Genomic DNA, 26,027 nt, shown 5'->3' on the forward strand with positions numbered 1-26,027 from the left:
GGGGCATCTTTAACAGTAGCTGAGAGCTGAGGATGAGCCGTCTTCAATGCTCTGCTTTCTCCAGGGAGAAAACTGAAAGGCAGAGTCCTAAGATGACAGGTCTATTTGCCTTCTCAGCCAGATGGTATCGCCAGAGCCGCACACCTGAGATACTGTACTGCTGGGCTAGAAAACAATAATTTGCAGAGCTGCCCTTCAAGGAGAACTTGACAAGACAGATCACAAGAGAGTAGCTTGCGTGGCCCTTGTGGGTCTGCTAGAAAAGAAGTGGAGACCTACTTATGCTTCAGGAGCTTGTAAGAAGAGATGGTTGATGTCAGTAAGAAGAGGGTTGGGTGACCCAGACAGTCTCTCCCCACAGGACAGCGCAGCTGTTGAAAAGGCAGCGTGTATTTGTTTCCCTAAGGATTTATTGGTGATGTTCCCCAAAGCAGAGGGAAGTCACTAGAAGGTATGGGATAAAGTGGGGAAGGCCCCCAGATCCACACACGTTGTAATATGTTTCAGCAAATGATGCTAGATGCTATAGAAAAAGAGTGAGAGCTGGCCAATGCAGAGGGCTATTGTCAAATATATTCCTTGGAGATGGCTGGTGTTGAATGATCAGAGCCAGACAACCCTGGCTCCAACTGGGGAGCAGTGTTATTCTATGGTCTGCCTACAATCCCCATCTAATTGGTTGTTTCTCAAAGTGATCAGTGGTGAAACTGATTAGATTAGGACCTCATCACATCAGCCATACCATCAGGGGCTTGTTCACCTGCACATCTGCCAATGTGATATATGCCATCATGTGCCAGCAATGCCCCTCTGCCATGTACATTGGCCAAACCGGACAGTCTCTACGCAAAAGAATTAATGGACACAAATCTGACATCAGGAATCATAATACTCAAAAACCAGTGGGAGAACACTTTAACCTGTCTGGTCATTCAATGACAGACCTGCGGGTGGCTATATTACAACAGAAAAACTTCAAAAACAGATTCCAATGAGAGACTGCTGAGCTGAAATTGATATGCAAACTAGACACAATCAACTCAGGATTGAATAAGGACTGGGAATGGCTGAGCCATTACAAACATTGAATCTATCTCCCCTTGTAAGTATTCTCACACTTCTTATCAAACTGTCTGTACTGGGCTATCTTGATTATCACTTCAAAAAAAAATTTTTTCCCCCCTTACTTAATTGGCCTCTCAGAGTTGGTAAGACAATTCCCACCTGTTCATGCTCTCTGTATGTGTGTATATATATCTCCTCAATATTTATTCCACTCTATATGCATCCAAAGAAGTGGGCTGTAGCCCATGAAAGCTTATGCTCTAATAAATTTGTTAGTCTTTAAGGTGCCACAAGTACTCCTGTTCGTTTTGCGGATACAGACTAACACGGCTGCTACTCTGAAACCAGTGGTGAAACAGTTAACAGCGCTACCATTTAACCTGTCCCCTGTGGATTTCTGAATTAACACCAGCTGAGATTCATTCTAAGACAATTCACACTCCTCAGTCCTAGCTATTGTTTCAGGGTCTCCGACGAGCCAGGCAGGCAGCCCAGCAGCGGGTCCGAGCCAGAAGATTTTCCTTGGAAAGCGAAACGCAAAACAAAAACAAATCTTAAATGCTGCAGAGATGGCTGGGCCACGAGGAAGGCCCTTAGGGCTGGGTCCAGACCTACCGCAGCAGGATGACAAACCCTTCCACTCTTCACCCGTAGGAATTAAGTTTTCATGTGAGCCGAGTTTGTGCTCTATTTAAAGCAGAGTTCCCCCCCCCCCTTCAATCTTGATCCTCGGGGGCCAGCAGAGGCGCTCTGGTAAGGCCCTGCCCCAAGCACAACCTGAATCCAGCCCTTGCAGCCAAAGGGGAAATTAGGGAGCAGGTGGGGGGGCAGGGGATTTCCAATAAAACGCTAGCCCCCCCCCCCGGGGTGTGTGTATGGATTGACTGTTCTCAGCCCGGGACAGAGCGGGGGGCAGACCCTTGCCTCCCCCCCCAAACAGCCGGGAGGGAGGGAGTCAAACCAAAGTGCCTTGGCCGAACAGGGTGTCACCCCACTAACCCCGCTCAGCCCCTCGCCTTTGCCATTAGCATTCCCAGCAGCGCCGCTCGATGCCTGAGCCCCCGGCTGCACCTTCCCCCTGGCTCAGCAGCTTTCGGGGGCAGGGGGATTTGAATTCATCCCGGCTCTATTTGCATGAGAGTAAATGCCTCCCTCATCGGGGGCGGCGCGCTCTCCCGCAGCTGACCCATTCACCGGCCGCTGGCGCCAGTCACTCCGCCTCGCTCGCGCCCCCCTTGCCCCAAATCCCGGAGCCTCTGCTGCTGCGGCTGGTTGATTTCACGTCCGCGCGAGTCTGCCCGCCGTTTCTATGGCGACGCCGGCCGGGCTCCAGAGCGGCGCGAGCCCATTGGATGCGGCTTCGGCTGGAACTGGGAGCGAGCGGCTCCCAGAGCCAGATGCACGCGCCCAACAGAAAGAGGGGGCAGGAAGGGGGTTCAGGCCTCCATGCACCACCCCCGCCTCCCCCTGTTTAAACTGAAGCCTAGTGAAAGATTTGCTTGCAGCAGGCGAGGGCTTGCATGGTGCATGTGAGGAGCGCTCCTTGCAGAGCACCAGCCCCCGAGGAGAAGTCGGTGCTGCGGGAAAGGTAAGAGGGGAGGGAGAGCCTTGTACAACTCGGAGGAATGGTTTGCACCGATCGTGGCCGGGTCTTGCGGGGTTCAGCAGAAGATGCAGTCTCCTGGAAGGGAGCTGCCAAACTCGCTTCAAAGCTTTACTGGGAGACTAGCTCTTTTTTTCTGCACGCCATCTCCTTTACATAAATGACAGCCCAGCGTTGTGAGGTTTGGGAACGTTACTGATTAGGCTTTGGTGGGATGTTTGGGTCCTTTTAATAACTAAGGACTTAATTGATTGTAACAGCGAGTCTAAAGTCAGACCTCTGATTTACTTCAATCATTGACCGGTGGATTCTGTATAGGAGCGACCAGGCGGCTACAAATAACGTCTGTGTATTAAAGGGCGACAGAATGTTACAGGGCTGGGAGTCAGTGGCATAAATGATCCCGTTTGCCTAGGACAGCAAAAAGTTCAGTCTCTCTGTTGATTGGATGCTAGATACCTAGGGAATGTTGCAACCGTTCTAAATTTCACATGCACGATGGATCATGGAGAAACTGGCCCACGTAGAGCACCACTTCTCCCAATATTAGCCCCTGTGTAACCAAACCCTTTATGGTTTGGCCACAGCTTTTAAACCTTAACCTCTCTGAGGTTCCCCTTCGTCTGGTGTACCCCGCAGGCACTGGTATTGTCGCAGTATGAGTGTGGGCTTCTTCTCATGCCATGATAAATTCCACCCTAAATGCAAAAAAACGGGACTAACTATAAACACTGTTTGTAAGGCAGCATCGAAACCTGGCTGTCGCTGGGTTCCTAGGCCAAAGATCTTAATAACAGTTAAACATTAAACACTTTCAATTGGGGGCACTATCCGTCTCTGCAGCTTCTCTAGCTCTTAAAAACGATGTGTCATCCTTGTGTAAAGTCAGGATCCTTGTAAGGCTTCTAATGTTGGATTCAGGCACCAAGTGCCCTTCTACTGAAATGTGGGGTCCGTTGCCAGTGCAAGCACCAGTGTGCCTGTCTGACACTTTAAAATTCTAAATGGGAACGTTTGGTGAGGGGAAAACTAGGTTAAGTCCTTCTGCTTGTAATGGACTGTTAGAACGCTGTGGCAGAACTGGAGTTGGGTGGGGAATGGGGCCTAATAGTGCTTTTCTTTTCTTAAAAGGAAGAGGGAAAGTTGTCGCCTGTCAAGCAAGTGTGGTTGATACATAGATGTGCTAAAAAGAAAAAAACGTTTTGTGGTCAAGGCACAAGGGTGGGTGTGAGGAGATGTAGTTTGTGATCCCCGCTGTGGCACAAAGATGCTGAAAGGAAGTAGGATGCTGTAAAACCCATTTGCTGTATGACTTGGATATGGGCTCTTACCTGAGAGATCTTTTTAACAAAACCAAAGCTTTAGGATTGCGCTTCAGACAAGCTGTTCACTTAGATTAATGTTGTTAGCTGACCTAATTTGCAAGCTTGGTAGCTGGAGGGACAGAATACTGCCTCTGACTGAAACCTGTTGGCTTGTTCTGTGCTCTACTGCCTGCACAGAATTAAAGATATCTATGAGTAAATGCCATGACATTCTTTTTAAGGCTGCCTTTAAAACAATACTGAACATAGAGGCTATGCAGCATTGGCTGCTTCAGCTGACAGACATGAGGGCACTGAAAAAGCTATTGTACTCTCTCAGAAATGGGATTCCAGGTTTGCATACTGTACCTGGAACCCCCTGCAAAACTTAAAACAGACCGATAAACTTCAGCTGGCCAAACAAATGGCTAGATTAGACTAATTTGGCAGATGGGAAGCACCCCGAGGCCTCGACTGCATGCCTCAACAGCATGCAACCGCAGAGAGAACTAGACGGGGTGAGTGAGCGGGGAAGGAAGCCCAGAGACTTGCCTGCTACGTGTACTCCCATTTGGCACTCAGACCAAACTACCATGGCTATCCAAGCATCCCTGCTGCCCCCAGTGTTCCTAAAACAGGCTGACACTAGATGATGCAAATAGGGCTTTGACTCTAATGGGAAGAGCAGTTTGAATAGCTTGCATCAAGCTAGCTCTGTCCTTGCAAGAGCCTTGTGTGAGCTGCAGCACTTGGCCTATGTGGCCGTGTGATGGTTCTCTGCGCTTCCTGAGACCTTCTCATAATACATATTGGGCACTGCCCAAGAGCAGTGTTAGCTTTGAATTTGCGAGCTGATCTTGGGCTGAGTACCCTCCTTTCCTAAAGGAGAGGCTGGAAATTGAGAGCACGCCGCACCTTGCAGGATTGGGCCCAAATTGAGCAGTGACTCAATTCATAGGCTAATGAGCTCACAGTCCAACATTAGAATCTGTCCCCGTCCGTCGTTCTCTCTCCCCCCCACCCCCCATCTGAGCACTGGCAGCTCTCAAAGTGAGCAGCCCTGACACCAGTACTCTGGGCTGGGCAGGGACAAACCTGTGTCCTTCCTTGTTTAAGTGGAGTAATGGGACAGCTCCTGATCCCATTAAATTCAATAACATCTTTGCTATTGAAGTCTATGGGAATTAGATGTGTAAGCTGCCTTAGGTGCTTTTGTACATCCCACTGGATCCCTATCTGCATCTTTAAGCCCCTAAATAGCTTTGGCCTGTAGACTCTTGTGATAATTGTTTAGAAAGTCTCTTTAGCATTGAGACAAGAAGCCTAAATGCTCCTTTAATAAATTTTGTGTGTTTCCTTTAACTGTGCAGGGATTGGCTCCTGCTCCAGTGTTCGAGATGTATCCCAGGATAAGAACGGTTGCACTATATACCGTCTCAATCACGTTGATTGCGTTCCTTATGTATATAAGGAAAGAGACTAAGTTGGCTGTGTCTCCAGCAGCCAGGAAGATAGCTGCACCAAATCCCAGCAATACGTTCTGGGCCCTGGAGCAGACTGAACCCAGCAAATGTTTGCCAGACCTGACAATTGCCAGTTCCTCTGCTGCACTCCCAGAGCTTCACCGCACCTTCTTAATGTACAAGCACTGCAGGAACTTTTCCACACTGCTGAAGCCCTCGAGATGCAGTGAGGAAACATTCCTCTTGCTGGCAATCAAGTCTCCCCCAATCAACATAGACCGTAGGGTTGCTATCAGGAACACATGGGGGAAAGAAGTGGCCATTGGCAGCAAGCCAATCAAGCTGGTGTTCTTGCTTGGGCGCTCAGAGGCCAAAATCCAGGCTCACTCCCTCCACCAGCTGCTGGTCTATGAGAGCCAAGAGTTTGATGACATTGTCCAGTGGGATTTCACCGACAACTTCTTCAACTTGACACTGAAGGAGCTGCACTTCCTCCGGTGGTTCATGGAGGATTGTCCCCAGGCCAGGTTTGTGCTGAAGGGCGATGATGACGTTTTTGTCAACACCTACAATATCGTTGAGTTCCTCAAGGAACTCAAACCTGGGCAGGATCTCTTTGTTGGGGATGTGATCAGCAAGGCCCGTCCTATAAGAAACACCAAAGTAAAATATTTCATCCCGGAGTCTATGTACAAAGCGCCCTACTATCCTCTCTATGCTGGTGGCGGTGGCTATGTGATGTCCAGAACGACAGTGCAGCGACTCCAGAGCACCGCTGAGGACACCGAACTCTTCCCAATAGATGATGTCTTTGTGGGAATGTGTCTGGCAAAGATGGCAGTGACTCCATTGAACCATGCTGGCTTTAAGACCTTTGGGATCCAGAGGCCCTTTAATCCTTTTGATCCATGTCTGTACAAAGAACTGATGATAGTGCACAAGCTGAACCCCACCGAGATGTGGATCATGTGGACGCTGGTAAAGGATGACCGTATTAGGTGTGCTGTATCATTAACTCAGTAACTCACAAAACGAGACTGCTGATGCTAAGGGGGGAGCGAGGGAACAGAACGATGGTGGTGGTTACTCCAGATTGCTTAAACTGATATTAAAAATAGAAACAAAAGAAAGTTGTAGTAGATGATACATTTTTAACAGACTGTAGTTTTACAGTAGGGTAATGTTCTGCAATGAGCCTCTGAAAATATATTGTTGGGTTACTGAAGCATCACAAGGTTGAACTGAAAACACGTAGGGAGATAGCTCAGGGACTTGGTATTGTGATTGGGATTGCTTCCTCTCTAGATCACTGTTTTGAATTCCGCCCACCTGGGTGGTTCTGAGTGGCTGGTTGCAAAGTGAGGTGGTGGTCTTAGTGCCAGTTCTGATGGTGGCTCTTGGACGCCAGTGTCCAAGTTACAACTGCCAACCTTACTAGCAGTCTCTAGTTACTGGCCTTCCTACTAAACAGGCAATACAGCCTGAACTCACCCATTGACCCATGAAATCAGGGCTAAGGCACAAGAAGTGTGTGGACAAGCTTATGCTGCTGGGTCTGTGCATCTCCTGTCAAGGACTTCACTGTCCAGGGTTAGCAATCCAGCAGACTTCACCAGCACTAAATTTACTTAATGGGGATATGGGGGAAAGAACACAGAGATGATGATCTCTAAATCTTTCAGTTGTCTGTTCTTAACACAGCAAGGCCCTTAATTCTAATAGCACTGACTTCTAACCAGCTCTTTTTCTTTCGGTTTTATCTACTTACATTAGATTATTTGCACTGGAATTTCTGCACAAAAATACTTGACAATGGGATTGGGAGAAGAAACAAATTGCTATTAATCACTGTAATAACAATGGCTTTTTTTAACAGCAGGTATAAATAAATACAGTTTTGAGTGTTTACATTGAGTATTCTTGTTCTACTGGAAGTACAACTGAGATGAGACTATCAAAAATAAATCCAGGGTTATCTGACAGCTGCCTCCATCAGAGGTTACACAGCTGTAAATGGAAAATCTATCTGAATGGCTTTGTGGGAAGTGGGACTTGCTAATTAATGGCCTTGTGGCGGAGTGTGGTATAAATCCCTACACAGGTCCTATGTCACCTTGGTGCTGAGTCAATCCCTTGAGTAAAGTTCAAGCTGACCCATCCTCCTGGGTACTCATCTGGAGCTTTTCAACTTCATGAAATAATCCAGCCTTGCACTGCTGTGTTGCAGGTGAGAGGAGGAGGCCTGGATGTGGTAGTAAAGTGCTGCTCTTGGAGGAGCGAGACCTCAATTCTAGTCTGATTGCTATGACCTTGGCACCTGCAACTGGAGGGGCAATACTACCACACAGATGTGAGATGGTCCTTCATTTATGTTTGTTTGTAAAGTGCTTTGAGATCCACTGCAGGGAGGTCTCTTATCAAGAGAAACTGAGGGATGTAGAGGGTAAATTGCATCCTTCCACAAGGCAAGGGAGAGGAGAGTTTGACAGAGCTGGTACTAGAAGCAAGAAATTTCTGCTTCCCTGTCTTTTAAGTTTGTGACGAGACTGTTTAAACTACATCAAATCAATGGATTCTTATGTTGTGGGTTCCTGTTTGCCAGTGTATTATGCCTTCACTGTCACTACTCTGCTTGCTTTTATTAGTGCTTAACCTGAATTGCCTTTCTCGTTACTTCTGATGTTCTTGTCAATTCCCTTTTGGTGTTGGAGGGTCTCACCATTTTACTTAGGGTTGTAGTTGTCTGAAGGCACCAGGGATTGTAACCTTGGATACTATTCCACTTGTCACTGTTGTATGATACTTGCTCACTGTTCCTATAGTGGACTCTGCCCTGGGATAAGCACGCGATTCCTAAGAATCTAGGAAGAGATCATAGAAATAGATAAGCAGTTGAAGAGGAGGATGTTTGAAAGCAGAACTGCCATTAAGAGACTAGCCCATAATGTGGGTTCATTTTTACCTAAACTTAACTTTCAGGTCACAGATTATTTTTTTATTAAGAACAATATAAGTCTCTAATGAATACTACTGTACCTGCCCACCTTTCTGTTCAGGTGTAGTAATTCCTGATGAAGGGTTAAAAACATGATTAGGAAGGTGTTTAAGTCTGAAGTGTTTCTGTGTTGCTCTATTTGTAATGTAGGCATAAGGTAGGGTAGTAAAACTTAATGCTTGGATTTTTAGGAGAGAGAGGGGAAGCTTGTTCACTGGACACGGATATTCTCTGTGGGCACTTTTCATCCATTTCCAAAGAGGTGTGTGAGTCACTTGTGTGTGTGTTGCTATCCAGGATAGGGGTTGGTACCTTTTATGAAATACTACTGTATAATTTCTTTGTTACCCTGGACAATCCCAGATACAAACTCGGTGGGATACAGTAAGAAATAACGTTTAGCGTGCCTCTCCAAGCACTGTACAAACTAGCATGTGGTGATAAGCTGCTATCAGTCGATAGGACTGGAAAGGACTTTGCCTCTCTCCAATGGCAAAGTAGACAAATTAGTTTGGGTGTTAATGACGCATGTTACAGGGCTGAGTTTACAGTTGCAGAGGTATGTGTGTGCTGTCTTAGCAGAATAGTGATACATTACAACTGCGACCAAGTGAAGAAGGAAACAGAAGTTGGTTTGGGTGAGAAGCCTGACTCAGACAGGAAACGTTGTTCTGCTTTCCAGGGTACTACATAAATAGAATCTAATCTTTTCGTGATAGTCTATGCCACACAAACGTGTGACAGAGCTACACTGGCACCTTCGCAGGCACGAGGGCTGTACCAATGACACGTATATCCAGCAATGCTAGTACATGCAATTTTGGATGATAAATATAAATGGCTTGGCACCAGAACTCCGCCCCCCCCCCCAGCTAATCTGCAGCTGCTCAGATTTGTTCACACCGTGCAGTTAGAGAGAGAGGCTGACCCCATGTGGCACTGTTGCTTGCTTAGAGCCTTGTGCCAACAGTGCAACTGCAAATAATTCCCCCCTCCCTCCCCTCTGTTAGGGGTGGTTCCCATAATCCTCCATCCTAGAACTGTATTCAGGGGTCCTTAACGGCTGCTATGACCATCACCAAAGTGTAAATTGATTGTTGTTTTTGGAAGAGACTCACTAGTAAATATAGGCTTTAATTTAACCTCTAACTTAGTGTTATGAAAGTATTCACCCTCCACCTGTAAGATTTCTTCTGGCTAGGGGCCGTGAAAATATTTTCTGATACATCTTTTCATTTGATACCAATGCCCTTTGCACAAACATTTACAAACCCAAACATTTGATTGCAACGAAGCAAATATCAGCCAGGAAATATTTTATTTCTTACTAATGCAGGAGAGTTACAATTACCTAAGGTTACTCTGCACTCTTTTCTTGTGTAGTTTAATCTAACTATAGTTTAAAACTCCCCATTAGCTGCAGTCACACAGTGCTACAGGGATCCCATCCCCTTGTTAAAAAGGTAAAATGGAAATGAAGTTCAGAAACATATTCTCAGGGAAGGTGGTATTGGGGTGGAAGACTTTCAAACACTCAGTGCTAGTTATAAATGCCAAAACAAGTCCAGAACCTATAATCTAACACAAGAATATCACGAAATCTTGGGGCGGGAACTTTCACACGGACTGGGGTCCTGTAGAAAATGGCACTTTAAACAAATTTAACAATTACTAATACACAGAAGTCTGTTTCTCTAAACCATACCTATTGGCTAAATATATATTACCAATACTCAGCTGTCTTGTAATTCAGCATTACACAAATATTAAAGGGAGATTTTCATAAAAATCTAGTCGCCACCGTTCTACAGTACAGATAATAAAACAGCACATGAATTTGGGGAAAATACAACCATATATTCAATACGAAATTAAACTGCTTAAATGACATAAAGGGAAAGAAATGAGATACTCATGAACTGCTGAAATGTGGTTTGAAAACCCAGCATGCAGTGAAGCGCTGTCATTTGACTATCAAAGAGGAAGCTACATTTTTCCTGCAATTTGGAGCAGACTACAGCTACGCTACTTGAAAATTTACATTCTGAGCACTGTGTTGTGAGATCAAATAGCATTTGCCGCTATTTGTGGTGTGTCTGCCTTTGCAACACTATGTTCCCTATTGACACACGCACTATTTTAAATGTGGCACAGCAACAAAATCCTTCCTTCACTACAATGGAAAACCAGTTGTATTGCATCATGCTGGTTGTGTTCCTATTAGATTACAAGCAAGTCTGCATAAACACATCTACCATACTCTATACTACAGTAATCACTGAGTGTAGATCTTACAGATTTCCAAGATTTGTAGCAATTCTATCAGTTGTCTTCTTTTGATACAATTAAGTGCAATTAGACTACAGTAGTTTGCGTTTTATTAAACAATGAGATATCCATTATGAATTGTCACAGTCAAAATAATTAGAAAATAGCACTAAAAAAATCAACATTGTTAACCAAACTGACTTTCTGACAATGAAATGTAATTCTGTTGTTCGACTAGAGATATAATACCCACTAAGATTAACTTGCTTCATAGACTAGAAATAATTATTTTTAAATGTCCCTCTTTGGTTGCAATCTACAATTAGTTTTAGACATTGGGAATTTCCAAGGGTTTAGTATTAAATCATCTGAATTAGACCCTCATGGCAGCAGACCCAAACACTCATCAACAAAGTATCTTTAACAGCTAATTTCACATTTGCATAGTTGTACACTTAAATAAAAAATTACTAACAATGCATATTATAATAATGGTAATTTAAAAAATAAAGAAGTTTCAAACACCTGAATCTGGCTGGTGGCTAAGGTATAGCAGATCTGTGGGGGAGAAAATTATTGCCCACTGCCACCAATTATCAACAGATGGCATGCCTGTCTTCAATGCCTTTTCCTTATCCAACATCTATTTTCTTAATGATGTGGGAAACTCAGGGCCCTGGAATTAGTGGTATGCTATCAGATACTCCAAAGGTGATATTTGGAAGGTTTTTTTTCAGTCTTCGCGAAGATAAGACTCTTCGACTTCCTCTGTGGTTTTTGGGATACTGCATGGCTGTGACGATTCCTCAACTTTTGTGTTAATGAGCTCTTCTGTCTGAGCTTCAGCTAACTTGGTCTCTGCTTTCTGTGACAGCTGTCGTACCTCTTGCACCTGTGTTTTCACCAGCTGAATATGGTTGCGAGCTGTCACTGAAGCTTGATCTGCACCTGAAAAACACAGTAATTTAAGTAAATTCATTCAGAAACAGCCCTTATGATAAAACACCATCAATTAAGACCAGGATTAAGTTGGTAGTAATTAAATATCATGTTTTACTAAACTGTTCATGTTCTAAGCAAATCAGACAGTTTTGAAAACATAGTTTACTCCTCTTTATTGTCGATTAATAACTAGATATTTTTAGACTGTATTATCATATGACGGAATGGGAATTTTTTTCTCAGAATATCCCTCCCAACAAAGTTTGGATTGCCAATTAGTGCAAAATTAGGTTGTGATTTTCTGTGATGTGGCCACATGGTCTGTGAGAAATAAACCAAGATGAACAATCATCACATGGTAGCAATTTTCAGTCACTAGTGGTCTATTCTGGATTTGAACCTGCTGTCTATGTGAATGACTATATTACAGTACTTGAACAACCTAGTCTTCTCACTATTTCATTAATATTATATTTAGTTTCAAGAATATTTCTTAGTCAAATTTATACTACAATTTTTCCTTATTTCCTTAAATGAAATAATCAGGTGTTTGTTATTATTTAATTTAAATAATTAGATAATTGTATTAAATTATGGTTTTCAGAAGTACACCTCTACCTCGATATAACGCTGTCCTCGGGAGCCAAAAAATCTTACTGTGTTATAGGTGAAACCGCGTTATATTGAACTTGCTTTGATCCACCAGTGTGCGCAGCCCCGCCCCCCCGGAGCATTGCTTTACCGCGTTGTATCCGAATTCGTGTTATATCGGGTAGCGTTATATCGGGGTAGAGGTGTACTAAGCACTTCAATTGAAAATACAGAGGAACTGAGCAGCTGTGTCCTCCGTGGAAGACACAGGCAGCTCTGAAAATCAGACCATGTGATTCTCGCTCTGCACGCTAACTAAGCATATTTAGATTTAGTGTCAAGCTTGCCTGCACCTTTTTAATAATAAATACTGCCTATTTGCCAGGGGAAAGTTTGCTAAAAAATTACAAATTCCAGCTGATACTGAGGAGTGTATTACAGTAATGCCCGAATACCTGATTGATATGCAGCTTCTGCTGCCATCTCTGAAAGATGTAAAGCAGTCATCCAACTGGATTCTAACTTCAGGAATTCTTGCTGCTTTGTAGTCATCTATAATTAAAAACAAAATGTCATGTAACACTGTTTAACACTATCTGAACCCACTTTTTGTAAGACACTCTTACAGCCATGTTAAATTAATGAATGGAGAAATATTTCTTAAATAACAAAAAGGAGACAAATTGATGACTGCAGAAGTTAGTTAATTCTTTACCTCAACTCTTGCTCCTATGATCACCTGCCATACTGCATCCTCCTCTTTGGAATTCATTTTCCCAAGAAGATTTGTATATTGCCGGTAGAGAGAGACCAGTGTGTAAACTGCCTGCAAAAGAGCATAAGTCTAGCACAGCTACTTGAGAAAAGTACTCAAAATATGCAAGTGCTACTTACTTTCAAACTAATTTTGCATCTGCTGATGTTCTCACATTATTGTCTTATGTTGCACAGTAGACAAAAATGGGAAATGATCTAACACTTTCTCTTGTTTTAATCCCCTATAATATTTAGTGAGGAAATCATTTCTGGATAATCTCAGAAGTGCTTTTTGAACTTTGCTTTTGCTGGTATTGTATTAGTGTTCATTAATGTAATTAATCTGAAACAATGTGTTGAAAAGATTTCATTGTAATTCAAGTCTAGAAAAATTAGAAATTGACAGTTTAATATTGTAAAACAAGTTTTGTGATATCCTAGAAACTTAATAGTAACAGCACAGATAGAACTCTGATTCTCCTGCTGAAAAAGCAAGTCTATTAGCACTTGAGCTAGAAGAGAACCTCCCTTGAAATAAGGACCCATAATACACAAACACTTTGATTCTATCTAGCAGAGGGCAGTAGTACATATACACAAAAACTAGCCAGTTCATTACACATTTTAGAACTGAAATATTGCCAAACTGCTTATTTTGTATGGAAAATCTTGGCAGGAATGAGACATAATGGATAAATTCTCCTTATGCATGTCAGTCTTCAATTTCTGCATTTACTTATCTACAGTGATATATTAAAGGCAATGCTAATCAGTAGTTAATTTAATATGGACAACTATTCTGCTTAATTTGGCACTTTTCAAATTTCACATTTGTCACATTTCAAATAGGCCTTTTTAGAGTTTCAAACTCAGATTGGAAAAATATTTGTTATTGATGAAACCTACATATTGTTCTTGCCTAGAAAAGAAGTCAGGAAGGTAATGGATGTATTTTTAAAGAATGCTTGATATCTGGCTTTGGTTTTCTCTGTCTAGATATTAGACTACTATTTGCAAAGTTTAGCCTCACTGCTCATGTGAAGGGTCCACATTTCAGGAAGTAGTTCGTGCCCGGGCTTCTCTTGAAGAGAGTTTCACAAACCTCTAAAAATCGCTTGTGCCTTGGATCACGATCACTCCAAAACAGCAGCAACACCTCCTCTATTGTCCACCAGGGACATGTTCAGTTCACTTATTTTGACATGTCTGATACACCAATTCAAGCTGAACTGCTACCCCAGAAGCTCTACATCCCTGTTTGACTTCACAAATCAATGTAAGTCCATTTTAGGTATAAGAGCTGATTTAATAGTTGCAGTTAGAGCTTGTCTTTGTGAGAGAGTTAAATACTCCAGCTGTTGCAGTATTAACTTTGTACTAATGTAGGCAGTCACTCATCTTACCTTTGTATACTCTGTTAATGCTTCAATTAATGCATATGTTGTTTGAGAGAGAAGAGTACAAGTACTGTCTGTTACCAGAGAAATTGCCCTTCTAATCAAGGCTTCATGACTGAGAGAAGTGGGCTCATGTTTCTGAAAGACAAAAGATTTACACAGCCTTTACACTGGTTTTCAAAGACAGACAACTTATAATAAAAATGTCTTTTCCGGTAAGCAAAAAAAACCCCACAGGAGCCATTGCTAAAAATAAATTGCTGGTCTGCCTTAACTCTTAAATAACTAACTTCTGAAAAATAGAACAAAATTTTACTCCAATAGTTCCATTCTCTTCTTCTCATGTCCTGTAACTGCTTCTCTGCAGGGCCTACATTTCAGGAAGTAGTTCACCAAAACATATTTTCCTGCAAGTTTTTTTTTTATTTTTTTTTTTACAACCAGTTTTTCTATTTTTATTTCCCAGTATTTGCCTGAGTCAGAACATTGTAATATATATGCAAAACATATTCTTATCTTGTTTCCTGTCTGATGGTTATCAGTGGGTTGTAAAAGTTCAGGCACACTAGGCAACATGCAAGAGCTGAAACTCTGTTAATTACATACCAGGACCACAAGTAAATTTCCCCCTATGAATTGTGGGCTTTGCTCTATTAATAGTGGGATTCCTGAATGATGTGCCATGGCAGCTTGAGGCATCACAAAATAACAGCAAGTAATTTTCAATAATTTTATTATAAAATAGTATTTTAGTTATGGGACAACTGACACTAGGGCAAATCTATTTTACGTTGCCACTGATCTTTAAAAGTGAATGATGGTTTCTTGCTAAGTGGATTTAAGTCATACTCTTTATAGTGGAATCACTTTAAATTCATGCTTCTTTTAAAAGTCATCTAAGATGCAGAGAATTTCTAGATGTCCAGCTATGTCCCAGAAAGCTCAGTGGGCATACTGCAATATGCATACTAATAACATCATACAATAACTGGGTGGTTGTTTTAATTAATACAAGAAATTGGTCTATTTGCCACAAGCACACTCTTCCATCAAACACCTTAGAATATTAAAATCCGTGTAATGTATATTCACTCCAGTACATTTACCTGTACAATAGGGACTGCACACAGGGCTACTCCAAAACCCACTCCCACCATTTTGTTCCATGGGCCACTCAGTCCTGAGAAACAGCGTCTCCTAGCGTTAGCCAGAACAGGAAAACGTTGTCTGGGAACGAGAAACAAAGATAAGCACGCAGACAGCTGCACACTGGGAAATAAATATTCTGGAGGAGCAGAACACTTTGGGGGCAGAGACTTTTTTTTTTTCCACGCTATGTGTTTGCCTAGCACAGAGTCCTGCCCATGACTGGGTTTCTGACGCACTACCACAATACAAATAATACATTTGTTTGTTTTACAGTTAATTACCTAATCACAGTCTCAAGGAAAGATACAAGCTAAACAATTTGTGTATTGTAACTTCAGTAATAAGCTTATTGTCAGCAATTAATATAATTAACATGGATACAAAGCATTCAGATTAATAATAAAATACACTAACAGGGTCAAGTAAGCAGAACAGTAGGTTTATAATCAGAGGTCCTGAAACCAATACTTATGCACGTTTAACTTCATAGACAGGTAGTCAGTCCTATTGTAGTCAACGGGATTATGTCAATGTAAATGTGTGCTGCATCAGGGCCTTATTGTTGAACTAAAATAGTATGGTAGTGTATCAAATCATAAGTGAAAAGCATCTATTCTCTCCCTCACTACATTTATATGGTTTGAAGGTCAGATTTCTGAGAATGCACGATCAGTTCATTTTATAACTCATTCTCAAATTGTGACCTGTGGAACAGTGGTGGTTTGCGGAAGGCCGGTTTATCATTTGCAGCAGCTAAATGGCATTAAAAGACAACTAAAACAAGCTACATTCTGTTTAATATCACTTCTCCTGATAAGCAATTGCTGTAGTTACTACAGCCATGTTATATGATCACAAATGAGAGGTGGTCCACGTAGCTGAAAAAAAGAGCAAGAATACCATCTTCATATTAAAATACAAAAATACTCAACTAAATGAACAGTGCAGTGAGAACTAAATGTATGAGCCAAGCCACCTCACTCTCACAAGTTCCCACACAGAAGTCAATGAAACTTTTTGTATAAAGCAAACAATAATTGCTCACACTGTCTTTAGCACGTTACAGACTTAAAGGGCCCCTGCCAGATAATTTAGGCATAAACTTTAAAAATAATGATAATAGAAGTGATTATTACTTGTATTTATTATCCAAACAAAAACTGTTTTAGATTTAAACATTCTCCATAACTATTTACAACTCAAACACTGCACTAGTTCATGGGAACCAATACATGAGACCGACTCTTAGCAAAAGTGAGAACAGCCTAATTTCACTATGTAAATTGAGGGAATTATGAAAATGTAAACAGTGAAAATTAAGAGATTTAAAAATTAATTTCCCCCATATTTTTACTTAGCTGGGACTGCTTGTGTGCTTACAGTTAAGTACATGCATAGGTGTTTGGAGGTTCACGGTATTAAGCAAACCAAATAAGGAGCCTAATCTGTTACAATGTGTTACTTTGATAAGAGTCAAGTTAACAGGCTGGTACAACAGATAATGTTAGAAATAGTTTTCCATTTGGTTTAGACCAACTGCCAGCCTTGACCCATGCACTAACTGTGAAAATAAGTCCTGCAGGGACACGGGGGAGGGGTGTTGTAAAATAATTTTATTTTCAAACTTCAGAGTGTGTATCACGCAAAAAATGGGGCAGCCCAAAGTTCCTTTGTAGCCACTGTAAGGAGCAGCCCATTCAAAATGGGTGAGTCCCAAAGGTCAGACCTTGCCAATGACCCTTTCATTGCTGTAGCCCTGGTTCGCCAAGGATCTCTAAGCGCGGGGCTCACCCCGCTTTACTAAGGGGAAACTGAGGCACGGAGGGGTGCGGTCAATGGCCTGAGGAGCTACGCAGCGGTCTCATGGGTTAGGCGGTAAGGGGTGTGGCGCGGTGGCGGAAGAGATCTCGGGGGCACCGGAGGTTTCCGAAGCGGGAGGAGACACTCGGGCTCACAGGCGGGGAGCGGGTCAGAGAGGAGGAGGCGGCGGCGGCCCGCCGGGAGGTTACACCGGAGTCTCAGGGGCGATCGGGGTCTAGGGCGGAGCTCTCACGGGGGGGAGGGGGGAGGTTGCCAGGCGATACCTGAGCAGGGCGGAGCAGCACCGGAACCACCGGCTACGCACAGCGGCCGCCATCTCCTCGGGACTAGAGCAGGGCGGCGGCGCGCCGGAAGTGACGCAACACCCGCCCCCAGAGGCGTGGGGCTCCGCCTCCTAGAGACTCGCCCTGCCCTTAGCGGCGCAGCCGCAGTGGTCTGGCCAGCCGGGGGAGGGGAGCGGAGCCGCTGAGCGCTGCTAATAACGGGGAGGGGGGGGTGTGTCTCCAGAGTCCAGCCCCGCCCCTCGGAGGGAGGGGGAGGAGCGGGGACCCGAAGTGCTCAGGGGAGGAGGCGGAGAAGAGGCAGGGCGGGGGCGGGGACTGGGGGGCAGGAGGTGGGGCCGGGAGGCGGGGGCGGGGACTGGGGGGGCAGGGGGTGGGGGTGGGGCCGCGAGGCGGGGGCGGGGACTGGGGGGCAGGAGGCGGGGGCGGGGACTGGGGGGCCGGGAGGCGGGGCCGAGCACCCACCCGGCAGAGGGGAAGCCGGCGCCTGTGCCCCCAGTTTGAGAGCAGCCGCTGATAGTTATTGCGAGTCGGGCCTGTCTGCACCTGCCTGACCGTCATTTCCTCTAGACCCTGTCGCCCTAGGTTGCTTTCAGCCTGTCCTGTGAACTGTGTCAAAATCCGGCTCCCCCATGTCCCGCTTCCCCTCTAGCCGCTAGCCCGGTAACCCTTCGGAGAAGGGAGGTTGGTTTGCCATGATTTGTTCTTGTTACATACATGCTGGCTATTACTTGGAACCCTGTTATCCTGTAGGTGCTTACAAATGGATTGTTTAATAATTTGTTCCAGGTATCGAAATTCGCCTGTCAGGGCTAGCGTTCCCGAGGTCGTCTTTGTCCCTGGTTTGAAAGATCGGTACGCTGGCCTCCTCCAGTCCTCTGGCACCTCACTCTTCCTGCGTGCCTTTTCAAAGATCATTGCTACAAGCTCCAAGCTTGCTTCAGCTAGTTTCTTAAGTACTTAGCTGTCTTCACTAGCTCTAACTTATCTTAATCTTAATTATGGTAAGTGTCTGGGCACAATTAACATTTTTCATGAAGACTGAAGCAAAAGAGGCATTAAACTCCTCAGCCTTCTTCATGTCATCTGTTATTTGCTCGTCTTTTCTGCTTAGTAGAGCACCTACACGGTCTCTTGTGCCTAATGTAGTTAGAGACCCGCTTCTTCCTGTCTTTTATGTCTCTTGCTAGGTGTAACTAATTTGTGCTGTTCTGATTTTGCCAATACGTGTTTGTGCTGTTGATTTGTACTCAGCAATTTGTCCATGTTTTCACTTTTTGTAGGATGCCGTTTTGATTTTTAGGTCATTAAAGAACTAATGGAGTCATATTGGCCTCTTACTAGTCTGCCTAGCTCTCCTTCACATTGGGATAGTTTGCTGTTGTGCCTTTAATATTATCTCATTGAGAAATTGTCAATGCGTCTGAACTTTTTCCCTTATGGTTTGGTTTGATAACTACTATTTCTCCTGTCTATGCTGCCCTCTTGGTATTCTTGCAAATAGATCTGTTCCCCCCCCCCCTTTTCTTTTTTGTCAAGCTGGATTGATGCCATAAAAATGAGTTAGTAGGAATCAACACAAACAAGAGGCCATCTTTCTTTCAAAAGGGAAATAACTTAGTCTTGCTCATCTGATTTAAAGTATACATATATGTAAAGAGCATTTAGAGGTTGAAATGGATAGCACAAATGTGGAATCTTGTCTGTACAAGTAAAAAGTAGTGACAGGAATCGCAGGAGTAGAATGTGCTCCTAAATCAGATTTGTTCTGTGTGCCCACCAGGTTTGTAGCAGAACTAAGCCCTAAGAAAGTAGATAAACATTCTATTAGCATGGTAAGGATTATATTTAAGTCTGTCTCCTTAGATGTGACCATTCTTTGACTCTGTTTTTAATGCAGTTCAGTGGACTATGCTTAGCACTTGATGCAAAACCTCCCAGTGACTTCAGTGGGCTTTGGCTCAGGCCCTTGTTGCTTAATCTTACTTGTGTTCATTCACAGCGTCAATGCACACATGCTGGAATATAATGATCTTGAACTCACTTTTCTGTGCCACATAAGGGCTTGCAGACTTAGGCATTAGTGTGAATTTTGCCTGGTAATTTCTTAATGGGGCTCTTTCTAATAACTTCCTTAATTTCTTTACATTATAGGCGCAGCTGTATCCTTTGCTGGTTTTCCATTTTAAAACTCATTCTACAATGAGCAGCTTTTCTTGTTCCTTTCTGACATTTAATCTATAATTATCCCACACAAACACCTATTGATTTTAATGGGGCTACTTTGCTATTTATAAAGTCAAGTGACTACATTTGTTCTTGGGAGTGACGTTGCTAGTCTTTAAGTAATGAACAATTTGAATGATCTGAAATCAAAGATAGGAGTGAAACTTTGTAAATTAGCTGGACAAACTTTTTACTAGTGGCTTCTAAAAGTTTTAAAATATTCTATTTAGTTTTTATTCAGTTATTGTCATGGGCATCAACAGATGACACTGATCACTATTTTAGAAGGGTGTAGTATAAATACATTCTGAGGGAAAAATAATTTTCCCCTATGTCATAAATATTCTTAGTTATAGGGCACAACATGCCAAGTGTCACTGTATGACCAAATATCCACAGACTTCTGATTACATTAAAAAGAATAGGGACTGTGAAATAGATGTGTGTGTGTGTGGGGTAATTTCTTTAATTCAAATGACTTTTGTACTCACTTTAATTTTTCTAGCATTTTTGTACAGAAAGACATTTTAAGTGGCATAAAACGAGGCTTGAATGAGCTAGAAGCAGATTTCGCTAACATGACATCAGCTCAGTGGACTGCCTTGTGACACAAACCAAGAGAGAAATCACTTGCGCACTAGGACCCTGATCCTGCAGACTTATGTACATGCTAAAGTTTGCGCACCGTGAATAGTCTCAGACTCCCTTTGAAGTCAGTGGGGCTATTCATAGTGTAAAACATCTAAGCCTTTGCAGGCCTGAGACCACAATGTTGAGGTCAGTAAAACAACATCTGTGTTTTGTTGTAACACTGCAATTGGTGTAAACTTTGGTATCCAGAACCACACCATGTGGTTGCCCACATTTTACTGGTCATATGTATTTTTAACCATTCTGTAGGCTCATTTTCAACCCAGTAGTTTGCAGTTATTAAAATGTTTGTTAGAAGTTGGAAACGTGCCATGTAGGTCCTGGAAGTTAAGAGAGAGGTTTTGTTTTTCTTTCTAAAAATCATAGAATTATTTGAACAAACTCCCATAGACACTTGTCCTTTTTACACTTCTGTCTTCTGAAATAAAAGCATAAGAAATCAATTCAGCATGTTTGAGATTTAGGGTTGATTTATACTGACTTCAATGGAGCGATGCTGATTTACCAGGTACCGCTGTTTAGACTTACCACTATTTTAAGATGAACAGTTCTGACCCATAGAAATTACAGAAAATCCTAGCAGGTCATTTTATTCCCTCTCTCCCAGGAACAGGTTAGTTGCACAGGATATTTTTAGTGCTTTCTTATTCAGCATGGTCCCAGTAAAACTCTCCCCTTGCTGGTTTAAACTCTTCTAAATATGCTAATATCACGGTCTGATGGGAAAGGCTGGGAAACTTAACCCAAAACTGGCACCATCAGATAAAAATGTGGAAACAGAAAGAGAGGAGACACGTGGGTTATGCTGATTTGAGGGAAGCACGTCCAGGACTGAATAAGAGGATCAGAAATAAAAAGTTAAGCATCTCTCTGCCTTCACCTCCATAACAAGGCTGATTGAAGCAGACATGTCTGGACTTGATTGCTCAGAGGCCAGCTCACACTCTAATGGTTCTGCACCACTTCTGGGTTTTCTCCCTCCCTTTCATCCACCACCCTCAACAAGCTGCTATTCTCAGGAGTGATGTCAAAAAGGAGAAGATTGATCAGAAGACAAAATTGCCAGCAATCTTTCTGATCCTTCAGGCATGGAGCAGAGTTGAGCCCAAAGATTGAGTCTGGAAGAGCCACTGGGGGTCAGCAAGGTGTTTTTTAATCATTTTTTGTTTTACATAAGAAAATAAGATTGTATTTAGCCAATAATAAAACAAAGACTTGCAAAGTTTGTGGAGCCAAAAGGAACTGACATTCTATTTGTTGAGCAGACGCCAGCTGCAGGGTACTTGGTGGTGACTGTTGCACATTCTGGACTAGTCTGTAGCCAGAGAAGATAGAGGGGAGCTGTCACTTAAGCACCAAAAAGTAAGTTGTCCAGCCAGCCAGGAGCAGTGCTCCAATCAGCACCGTGTAACTGAACAGCACGAAGGCCAGGAGCTCCTTCAGCACTTTCAGGAAGTGGACAGCGAAGGACTCCTGCATGGTTCGTCCAAGCACCACAAGCCAGATGGGATTTCTGCGGTTGTCTCACACTCTGCTCCGCACTAAAGTATCCTGATCTGAAAGGAAGAGAAATAAAGGGGAGGATGAGCCATTCTGAGCAGGCAGTTGCAGAGCTGAGGGAGAGCCTGCTAATTGCATGTAGAAAAGTCTGGATTCAGGTAGCTTCTGGTGGTGGTGTATAAACAAAGTCTGTGGACACTATAGTTTGTCAGAAGCTTTTTAATTGCCAGGGGAGAGTGTAAGGCCGGGACAGTGGTTGTATATTTGGAAAGTCTTTTTCAGAGTTTTCAGGATGTGTAGTGCTGAAAGGAGCTGCAGGAGCTGATCACAAACCAGGTTAAGACAGGGGTGGGGTGAGAGAATGGAAGAACCAAGCAAGGTTAAAAATATATGTGGGTGGACTAGGGCAGGGGCAGGCAGTTGAGGTCCCAGTCAGTTCCAGGAATTATTCCCTTCTGTCAGTTGATATGTGGCTGGCGAGCTTTGTATTTAGAGCATTCGCCGATGGTGCATTAGTACCAACAAAAAGCTCTAATCAAAGTGGTCAATTTCTCCAGAGAAGCCACTGTTAATATTTAATGTTATAATTGCTTCTAATGGACAGACGGGCACAGAACAGGCTTTTTGTTTCGGATCAGGGGAAGATTTGGGATTAAAGATAAATTTATTTATCTGAAAGCTTCATAACTCCTGTTAAAATAACCTTTTTTTAAAGGGGAAAGGATAAGATGTTTTAAACTTCTTTCCTCCCCAGTTAAATATATATTTGTGCATTGCCCAATCAGTTGCCACCAGTTAGTGAACTTTGTGTAAAATCTCAACATAATTGCAATAGCTGTTTGCTACTTAGGCTTTTAAGATGTAAGGACAGATATGTAAGGAATCCTATTCCCATCTCCACTTGCATGTTCACTGACCCTTCATCAGAAAATTACCAGAGCAAAAAGATTTGTACCTTTGTATGCATGACCAAAAGGAAAATGAAACTAGGTTTAGGATAATACTAACCAAAAAGGATTATTTTTCTTCCAAATAGTATACCTCCAGTTGGAGCAAACTGAATTCCATCCTACCACTTAACGAAAGAGTGATTAATTAGAAACATGAAGTGAAATCTAAACAGCAGCTTTCAAATATATATATTTTGTTTTAAATTTTTTTTAAACTCCCCACACCCCACGCTATGGTCAGGTGTATTAATGTGTTATGGAAAATACTGCAAATTAACAAAAATTCTGTTAGATGTAGTTTTTCAGAGTATGGAAGTTATTTACTAACCAACGTTTTACATCATTCTCATTATAGAACAAAACATATGTTGACAAAGAGATACATAAATGGCTTACCGTGGGATAGATGACTGGATTTACTTCTTAAAGTTTCTGTTTCTATCTGCTTTTGTTCTGCAGCTTTCTCTTGAATTTCTGGCTTCTAAAAGGTTGGTGCTGTAGTTTGATCCCCTTCTGGTCTGCTAATCCGAAGAGTCAGGAGTAATGAGGTTGTATTTACAGCCTGCACCAGTACTAATGGACTAGGTGTGGTCAGAGACCAATTATTATATCTGACATAGACCCTTTGCTTTCTCTGTGCTGACAGCACAACAGTACAGAACAATCCAACCATTGGTATTGCCATAAATCCTAGGGAGATTTTTGATGTGAACAATATATTGTATATTTTAAAATGCGTTAAACTCCCCGCCTCCCAGCTATGTCATCTAACACTGCTTTTGTAAATGTCCTTATTTTTTCTACATCACATCTTAGGCTCATCTGCTTCCTCTTATTTCACCAGTTTCCCATGTTTTTGGAGACTTTATTGTGCATATTCTGCTTTTTGTATAATTTTCTGCTCTTAACAGCCCTGTTCTCACAGAGGGACCATTAAAGAAGGAGGAGGATGATACTGGAGTGGAACTGGTGAATCTCTTAAGATCAATTGGACATGACCAGATGGATGCCTGTAGATCTAGTTAGGCCCTGTTATCAAAAGTGATGGATGAAGATCGGCTTATCTCTGCAATATCACCAGTCCAGTTCTGTACATACTGTATTTCACATATCCACACCACAGAATCTCTGCCTCTGAGAGAGAGACTGCTTGGTTTTTTAAATGACAGAAAAAATGTCAAGATGTCAGTCTAGTCTCAGTGAATTGGTTACTAATAATCCTATTTAAAAGGTAAAGGTTGTTTGGGTTGGCTTTTAAACAACCAGACATATATGCAGCTCAGAGCAGCAAGAGCATCTCCTGCAAAGCAAATCTCTTACCTACTGAGACATTATGCTCTAGCAAATGGCCTCTTAATTTAATCAGGATTTCTTGTTATCAAATTATTACCCCGTGGTCAGAAAGACCTTAGCTAGAAGGGAACATAAACAAGCTCAGGAAGCTTATTAAGAAGTAATTGCTCCCCGGGAGATGTGGTCAACTCCAGGCTTTGTTTCTTGTTGTTTCTAGGAAGAGACCCTGTAGCTGCTGGGTCTGTGTAACTGTCAGTCTAGCTGCTAGTTGTGATGTCCCTTCAGAAATGCTATGCTGACACACAGTGCTCTTTCTGGCCAAAGTTGAAGTTCAATTTGATACGCAGGTTAAAAATATTTTCTTAGGAAACAAGTCCAGTTACTAACTAGTTAGTACAAATGAAAAAGGTAAATAATCTAGCACTTCTTGTTTAACTATTTATGCTATTACCTTTTACATTTCACTTGGCTTGGCTAGTAAAACCAGATTAGTCAGTTTTAGTCTTCTCTCTCCTCAGTTTTGTTCTCTCTGTCTCAGGCAGTATCAAAATGATGCAGTATTACAGGAGAAAATGTATATCCAAATGAAAGAAAAGTCCATTTAAATAATAAAATGATGAAATTCTATTGAGGAACTGTCAATTTGATTTTTTTTAATCACTAAACCTAACCTCACTGTTGTCACTTTATACTCAAATATACTAGCAAAGATAAACTATAAATGTGTTTGTATATGGTTAAAAGTGTAAGGCAAAGAAGTTTGCAGTGGTGCAATATGTAATTCTTTATGGCTTGATTTTCAAAGGTGCTGAGTATTGATTCCAATACTTTGGGAAATCAGCCCACTATTCTGTAATACGATATAAGGCATCACTGTGACAGCTGCTTTATTATTGGGGAGCTCATGCATACCTGAGGTAAGAACAATCAAGTGATAAGTTTCCCGTTCAGGTTTTTTTACATACTTTAAAAAGTCAAATGTTCCTTGAAATTAAATACTTACCAAAGAAATAAAAATGTGAAATATGAGTATATTACTAGTATGGAAGAAAGCTAGGGGCAGGTCTACACTACAGCCAGGATCAACGCTCTGAGATCGATCCATTGGCAGTCAATTCAGTGGGTCTAGTAAAGACCCACCAAATTGACTGCAGATCGCTTTCCAGTCGATCCTGTACTCTACCCCCCCAACGAGAAGAGTAAGGTAAGTAGACAGGAGATTTTCTCCCGTCTGCCCCCCGCGGTGTAGACCCCGTGGTAACTCGACCTAAGGTACGTCGACTCCAGCTACATTATTCACGCAACTGGAGTTGCATAGCGTAGGTTGACTTACTGCAGTAGTGTAGACATAGCCAAGATCTTGGCTAAGCAGTTTCACAGATTTTTCTCCCATCAACCACCGGGGTGTAGACCCCACCGTAACTCGACCTAAAGTACGTTGACTCCAGCTACGTTATTCACGTAGTTCGACTCACTGTAGTAGTCGAGCTACATGAATATCATAGCTGGAGTCAATGTACCTTAGGTCGAGTTACCGTGGGGTCTACACCCTGGGGGGTTGACGGGAGAAAAATCTCCCATTGGCTTACCTTACTCTTCTTGTCAGGCGTAGAGTACAGGCGTCGACTGGAAAGTGATCTTCAGTCGATTTGGTGGGTCTTTACTAGACCCACTAACTCTACCACCGGTGGACTGATCTCAGAGCGTTGATCCCGGCTGTAGTGTAGACCTGCCCTTAGTAAAGTCGTCTGTTTCTGCTTGAAGAATACATG

General features: G+C 42.7%; 3 protein-coding genes and 1 long non-coding RNA gene across 5 annotated transcripts; 2 read left to right on the forward strand and 2 right to left on the reverse strand.

Annotated features, from left to right (window-relative positions):
- Positions 1 to 1,480: 1,480 nt before the first annotated feature.
- On the forward strand, positions 1,481 to 7,341 carry B3GNT4 (UDP-GlcNAc:betaGal beta-1,3-N-acetylglucosaminyltransferase 4). Of its 2 annotated transcripts, none has more exons than XM_065568109.1 (2): positions 1,481 to 1,818; positions 5,343 to 7,341. In XM_065568109.1, the coding sequence occupies exon 2, from the start codon at positions 5,370 to 5,372 to the stop codon at positions 6,456 to 6,458; it is 1,089 nt and encodes a 362-aa protein (XP_065424181.1). In that variant the 5' UTR covers positions 1,481 to 1,818; positions 5,343 to 5,369; the 3' UTR covers positions 6,459 to 7,341. The 2 variants fall into 2 exon arrangements, with proteins under 2 accessions (XP_065424181.1, XP_005298678.1); XM_005298621.4 differs by lacking the exon at positions 1,481 to 1,818 and adding an exon at positions 2,045 to 2,653.
- Positions 7,342 to 9,729: 2,388 nt separating this feature from the next.
- DIABLO (diablo IAP-binding mitochondrial protein) lies at positions 9,730 to 17,786 on the reverse strand. The gene is made up of 6 exons (XM_008163562.4): positions 17,618 to 17,786; positions 15,491 to 15,611; positions 14,391 to 14,522; positions 12,947 to 13,057; positions 12,687 to 12,783; positions 9,730 to 11,646 (listed from the first exon to the last, which is right to left on the reverse strand). The coding sequence occupies exons 1-6, from the start codon at positions 17,668 to 17,670 to the stop codon at positions 11,432 to 11,434; spliced, it is 729 nt and encodes a 242-aa protein (XP_008161784.2). The 5' UTR covers positions 17,671 to 17,786; the 3' UTR covers positions 9,730 to 11,431.
- A 296-nt stretch (positions 17,787 to 18,082) lies between these two features.
- LOC135975865 (uncharacterized) lies at positions 18,083 to 24,352 on the forward strand. Its single transcript, XR_010592907.1, has 2 exons — positions 18,083 to 18,319; positions 18,425 to 24,352. It is a non-coding gene; the product is annotated as an uncharacterized LOC135975865 (long non-coding RNA).
- Positions 21,644 to 25,401, reverse strand: LOC112058945 (uncharacterized). Its single transcript, XM_065568740.1, has 2 exons — positions 23,359 to 25,401; positions 21,644 to 22,068 (listed from the first exon to the last, which is right to left on the reverse strand). Exon 2 carries the CDS (start codon positions 21,989 to 21,991, stop codon positions 21,857 to 21,859), a length of 135 nt encoding a protein of 44 aa, XP_065424812.1. The 5' UTR covers positions 21,992 to 22,068; positions 23,359 to 25,401; the 3' UTR covers positions 21,644 to 21,856.
- Positions 25,402 to 26,027: the final 626 nt, after the last annotated feature.

This window comes from Chrysemys picta, chromosome 15, assembly GCF_011386835.1.
Source record: "Chrysemys picta bellii isolate R12L10 chromosome 15, ASM1138683v2, whole genome shotgun sequence".
Classification (NCBI taxonomy): Eukaryota; Metazoa; Chordata; order Testudines; family Emydidae; genus Chrysemys; species Chrysemys picta.